We start from the raw sequence: 5,576 nt of genomic DNA, 5'->3' as shown, positions 1-5,576 counted from the left end.
CTGTATCTCATTTCCAGCTCGAAAACTTCCATTCACGCACAAACACATTGTGAGCGTGCAATAATTGATTTCGTCATTGTGCTTTTCAGTAGGCTTGGATCAGGTCCAGGACCCGCGGTCTGTCGGTAAAGGAGTTTGCAATCGGTTTGTCCTTACGGTAAAACCTTACCAGCCTATTGACCTTTACGATTAAGAAAAGTTGGATAGCACCTTCTGTAAAAATCCTTACATTTGATTTTCTTGTTGCTGATAAGATTGTAGAGGTTCAATTATCATGAGAAAAGGTATATTAGCACAGAATGGAATTCTTTTGAGTTTCATTTGACCGTATACATTAGTACACTAGTGAACAGCAGCGCACCCTTATATTACAGGATACATGTCAATTGACTATATATGCGACCGACTTATAATAGGGGAACTGATAGTTCAACTAGGTCACATATTTGGAAGAATCAGTTGCCAGTTCCAATTGAACACTTTCCATTTTTTATTATTCTCAAAGGAGAATTACCAAACATATGCGGATCCGATCACGATCCTATAATAAGAACAAGAGATCTTTCTCGATCAATCCCCCTGCCCCTCATTCTTCGAGAATCAGAAAGGTCCTTTTCAAGTTTTTGACATGATATCACAATGAAATATTCATCCCCTGTTCATAGTAGACTCCATAAATTTAGAAGGGTGCAGGACTACTATCCATAATTTTCTTCTGTTAAATTAATATGATGATCAACAGAAAGTAGTAAAATTCCTGAGCTTTGGAATGCAACAATATCCCCTCAGGTATTTCCTATGAAAATAGTTCAAGGGAGTATCTCCATCAATTTTCGTGTTCTCATCTAGTTTCACTTCAGGTTATTGTTGCTGCGAATTGTTGTCTGAATCTGATTACAAACTTCTTTTTCTCAATCCAAAGGGCTCCTGCCGGTATGGAGATTCTTGCAAATATTATCATCCCAAGAAGAACATGGAAAACATGAATACCCAAGGAATGGAAGGTTTCATCTTGAGCTATTTCCTTACACTTTTTACCTAGATGTTTAGATGTTCATGCTGTGAAAATATTTGGTTCGACTTTCAGGAACAAGTTCTGTTAGTAATGCCCAATCTCGTGGTATTCCTGGTAGTACGATACATGTAGAAGCTTCTCTGCCTGGCAAGTTTATTGTTTCCCCTTCAACTCTCTCAACATTTATGTTGATATAGAGTTACTTCGGTGCTTGTTTTTCATTCTTATTGATCAGGTACAGCCATTTCTTGCAGCTGTACTTCTTGGAAATCAAATGGGAACATCATTGCAAAATCTACCTCCCTCGTTGTGGCCTCCTCCAGAGGGTGGATATCCACCCCTACCCTTCATCGATTGGGGATAAGTGAGCCCCCTGATTCAAAATAGGCAGTAGTTTCACCAACTATTATTCATCATATCTCACAATCATGTTTGTAATGTATTATATTGAGAATATCCTTTTAACCAGAGATGCGCATTTTTTCTCACCTGAATTAAGTTTCTTATTTACTTGAAATACATGTTTTCGCTTTTGATTACTCTTCAGCTGGACAGGGAACCAACAAGCTTCTGAGTGGCTGCTACACATAGGGTGATTAGCTCCCTGACAAACCTGAAAGCTACTCAATGGTGTGAGTTGAAAGAACCTAGATCAAACATACCCTTTTGATCCAATGGTGTGCATTATATGGGGTTAGAAATCTCATTGTGAAGATCAGCGCTGCTTCTATGTGTTTTCTGTTAGTATTTATAGGAGAGTGCACCACAGGAATCACTCGTGTTCATTACATCACTTTGGATTGATTTAGATCAACCATTTGCTAAACTTCACCATGTTGCCATGGCAACCCTTAAATAAAAAGGCCCTAATCATAATCCAGTTGGTTCAACTGAATTTTTTAGCTCCCGGTAATGAGCCTGAACCAGAATTTCCACCCACAAGACAAACTCATTCGTAGTTCCTTAGATTTGCTTTTGGATTTCACATTCAGTCATTTGCAATCCTTCATTCAATTCTGTCTCTGAAATCTAAGCCCTTCCATTTGGAACCAAACTTAGCATAACCAAATTGATAGTTTTATAAACAAAAAGTTGGCCAGTGATGGCAATGCAAACTCTTAACTTCAATCTTCAACTTGGCACAATTAGTGAGGGAGAGGAGGGGAGGGCGGAATACTTCAACATGAAACGAACGTCCAGAAGCACATTTTACAATTCACATTCACTTACTGTTTATTTAAAGCACTGCATTTTGTAGAAATATCCAGCTTTCGCATACATAAATCCAAACCCGACATAAATATGGTCTCAACTTTGCGACCAACTTTGAGACTTTCATGAACTGTTGAAGAGCTAATATAAAGAAGCAAGTACCTCCAACAGAGAAGCAGCAAATTGCATTTGAGTCTCCTCATCTATAGTTAAGAAGAGAGGAACGTGTACAAATAGTGATTTGATTCCATTCTGCTCAGCAAACCGCAAGGAATGATAGTATACATAATTGCAAACAAATCGACCAGCATCATCTGAGGTCATCACTTCGTAGCCCATCTTCGCCAATGACTTGGTGATATCCTCGACAGGAAGGGAAGTCTGCAGGAATTAAATTTACAAACAGATATGGCGGGAAAAGGAAAAACACTACAACTCAAGCCTAAGCAATTCTATTTAGTTTATTTCTTTATGTAGCTAAGAGCCTCATATTTCAAATCTGTCATTTGTATTGTACATGAATAAACAGCAAAGATCCAACGGAAGCATCATTTAGAAGCACCGAAATTGTAGTTACATTTGTTAAAGAACTTCAAACTTTTTTCCACCTGCAGAACTGAAGGCTAAAGAATAGATAGTCCAAGAAAAGCAGATGCAATACAAGAAGCCTGCGATCACATAATAATTGTGGCCTGCAAGGCAACATTTTGAAATGTGGCCGCTTCTGACAAAGAAAAATGACATGAATTCGTGTAAAATCAGGGAAGCAAAAGATATAGTTCCCGTAGGAAACATGGAGCACCATATTTGTCAAGGAATTTGAAATTTTTCATGAGAAAGACAGAAGAAAACCTTCATCCACCTAGCAGGCATGAGAACTTTTTTGCAATTTCAGATACATACTTCATTTTTCTTCAAAAGTGAGAATCATATGTAGCTCTTAGCAATCCATCAAAAGTGGTCTGTAACTTTTGCATCGTGAATCACGAAAATTATGTTTTCCAACAGTTCAACCCAAAAGCACTTATTTGAAGCAGTTCCAAAGAATTTAACAATTTTTTTGTTTTTATTTAGATTTGAAGCTGTCTTGATAGAGTGGATTGCAAAGAATATGCTCATGCCCTATTCACACGATCGGCGAATCAGGCTTTAATGAGTTGAACCCTTTGTATTTCAAATTAACCAATCATCAACTTCAGGGGTGTTCATTGATTATTCATGTTGCATTTCTACACCTCAGGGATAATGACTTAACAAAAGTCAACGACATCAGAAATATCAGTAACAATACCTCTCGAATCCGTGAGATCCCACCATCAGCTGGAACAATTGGGACTTTCTGCAATATAAGCATGTCAATATTATATCAAACTATTCCATCCTCAGAAACACAAACAAGATAGGGAGAGATTTTAAGGATAGTCGAACCTGAGGCTTCCATCCCATCTCATCTGGGCAACGGAATGTAGCTTCATTGACAGCTTGATTCTCTATAGCAAATCTTGTCGCTCCACTATTAACCCCAAAATGAACCTGTAGCGAGAACTTTCAGTAAGTTAGAATGCAATCATCGATACACAAACCCTTAACACAATATCAAGAGTAAAAGTACATTAGGTATTCGATACCACAATGGACAATCCAAACTATTCAGAGCTTGTACCAACAGAAAGTTTTTTGCAATTGACAAAATGCAAAAGAGCCCTGGCCCTCTCTGGAATATGACACAGCTTTCGCTCGTATCACAAACTAGATGATAGTTTTATATACATGTATATATATGTATATACATTATGAACATACTCCAATAAAGACAAACAAGGAATCTCATGTTCTCATTTCTTGGGACTGATTTTTATCATACTTGAAGAAAAACATTTCACCATCAGTAGAAAAAAGCAGTTTCTGTTCTTTTAAATTAATAGAATCCCCACACCACTTACAATCATTTAAGTGCTTTCTTGCAGAAATGTATTATTATGCACTACCAATCCCCTATTTAGCTTAAGTGTAAAAAATGAGGTCATGACAGGGAAATGCAAAGTGAGCAACTGACCCAAATAACTCTCCCAGAATTCGGCAAATTGGCATCCTGGCTCACAGCAGACTGCAATGTTTGGTATAAGGGAACAAGAGCTCCATGTCCAGCCGTTTCAAGAATCGTGCAACTACCAAGGACCAGCCCTTTTGGCAAGCCCCTTTTGTTCATATAGGCTTGGAGATTATTAACAATTGACTCAGTTGGATTTTCGGCTACTCCATGGAACTTTTTGAATCCTGTCACATGGATTGTTACTGCAGGAATTGGCCCTTCAGACCCCATCTAGAGACAATCCAAATGATGTACCTATGTCAAAGCATCAAATGTAGTGAAATTGTTATCTCTATACCTGTGAAAGGAACAAAGAAACAGTGATCAAAATTCAAACACATGTAAAGCTACAACCTCTTTCCTCTCTCAGAAACAACAGCTAAACAATCAGCAACAAAAACCACATTCATCAACAAAGATCATTAAAATGATTATGCCAATACAACTGAAATATTTAAATACTTCACCAAAAGCTTCCACCAAGAATACATGAGAACATAATATCAGAATAATCATGAAAGCTGATGAGAACATAATATCAGAATATGCCCAAACAACATTTTCATGCCTTCAAAATCTGCATGAACGGAGTTCTACAGTAAGAGTGAGGCCTCAACAGGAACAATGAAAGCACTATGACATGAAAAACGATGGGTTGAAGAAAACTTGTGAAAGAAGAAAAACCCCACGATCAGAATAATCGAAAACCCATTCTTGATTCTTCATTCTTAAACCTCTTTGATCAGAATTGACTCCCACAAAAACAAAAATCTCAAACTCAAGAGTCAAAATACAGCAACAGCAGTACTGAAACTAAAGCCCACTTGAAATTCAACAGAGACAATCAAGAAAATCAACTACGGATCAGGAAAAGAAGAAAACGGAAAACAAAAAACAATCAACTTTGAGTAGATTGATTGAGAATTTTCTTGATTGCTCACCTGATGGCTCAAACGAAGAGGCTGAAAGAAAAAGGAAAAACACCTCAACCACTAGTCTTATCTACACGTTGATTACTTATTTATTATATCTGGGTTTTTGGGCAGGCTATAAAACTGATTGAGATTCCTTCATGATTAGCGAGGGCCGAGGAAAATATAAAAACATATATAAATATAGGTAGGAAGAGCAAGATGGATAGTGAATGTGGGTGCGGTGGTTTGTTTCCATAAAATACAAAAGAATGGCACTTAGATAAATTAATATTTCTCTATTTTATTATGTGAACAATTATTGTGCCATCACTCATTTACAATA

The 5,576-nt window shown here is 37.3% G+C and overlaps 2 protein-coding genes across 2 annotated transcripts in view; one reads left to right on the top strand and one right to left on the bottom strand.

Annotated features, from left to right (window-relative positions):
- LOC105169405 (zinc finger CCCH domain-containing protein 3) overlaps positions 1-1,498 on the top strand; it is a 1,795-nt gene extending 297 nt beyond the window's left edge. The window contains exons 1-5 of the mRNA XM_020696189.1: positions 1-2; positions 90-157; positions 923-1,004; positions 1,088-1,162; positions 1,270-1,498. The exon at positions 1-2 is cut by the window's left edge and continues 297 nt beyond it. Of these exons, the coding sequence (XP_020551848.1) occupies positions 1-2; positions 90-157; positions 923-1,004; positions 1,088-1,162; positions 1,270-1,379 (337 nt within the window). The 3' untranslated portion in view covers positions 1,380-1,498. The remainder of the gene's footprint in view (positions 3-89; positions 158-922; positions 1,005-1,087; positions 1,163-1,269) is intronic.
- Positions 2,108-5,463, bottom strand: LOC105168987 (pyrrolidone-carboxylate peptidase). Its single transcript, XM_011089223.2, has 5 exons — positions 5,261-5,463; positions 4,284-4,574; positions 3,656-3,760; positions 3,519-3,566; positions 2,108-2,608 (listed from the first exon to the last, which is right to left on the bottom strand). The coding sequence occupies exons 2-5, from the start codon at positions 4,548-4,550 to the stop codon at positions 2,369-2,371; spliced, it is 660 nt and encodes a 219-aa protein (XP_011087525.1). The 5' UTR covers positions 4,551-4,574; positions 5,261-5,463; the 3' UTR covers positions 2,108-2,368.

The sequence above is a fragment of the Sesamum indicum genome, linkage group LG8 (genome assembly GCF_000512975.1).
Source record: "Sesamum indicum cultivar Zhongzhi No. 13 linkage group LG8, S_indicum_v1.0, whole genome shotgun sequence".
NCBI classification, from domain to species: Eukaryota; Viridiplantae; Streptophyta; class Magnoliopsida; order Lamiales; family Pedaliaceae; genus Sesamum; species Sesamum indicum.
The sequence above is the reverse complement of the archived record's forward strand: the minus strand, read 5'-3'. Positions and strand labels throughout refer to the sequence as shown.

Excerpts from the sequence above, each read along its gene's own strand:
- LOC105168987 (XM_011089223.2), bottom strand. The coding sequence starts at position 4,550 with ATGGGGTCTGAAGGGCCAATTCCTGCAGTAACAATCCATGTGACAGGA. Across the intron at positions 3,761-4,283 it reads ATTCTGGGAGAGTTATTTGG|GTTCATTTTGGGGTTAATAG; the intron begins GTCAGTTGCTCA and ends TTCTCGCTACAG. Across the intron at positions 3,567-3,655 it reads AGATGGGATGGAAGCCTCAG|AAAGTCCCAATTGTTCCAGC; the intron begins GTTCGACTATCC and ends CTTATATTGCAG.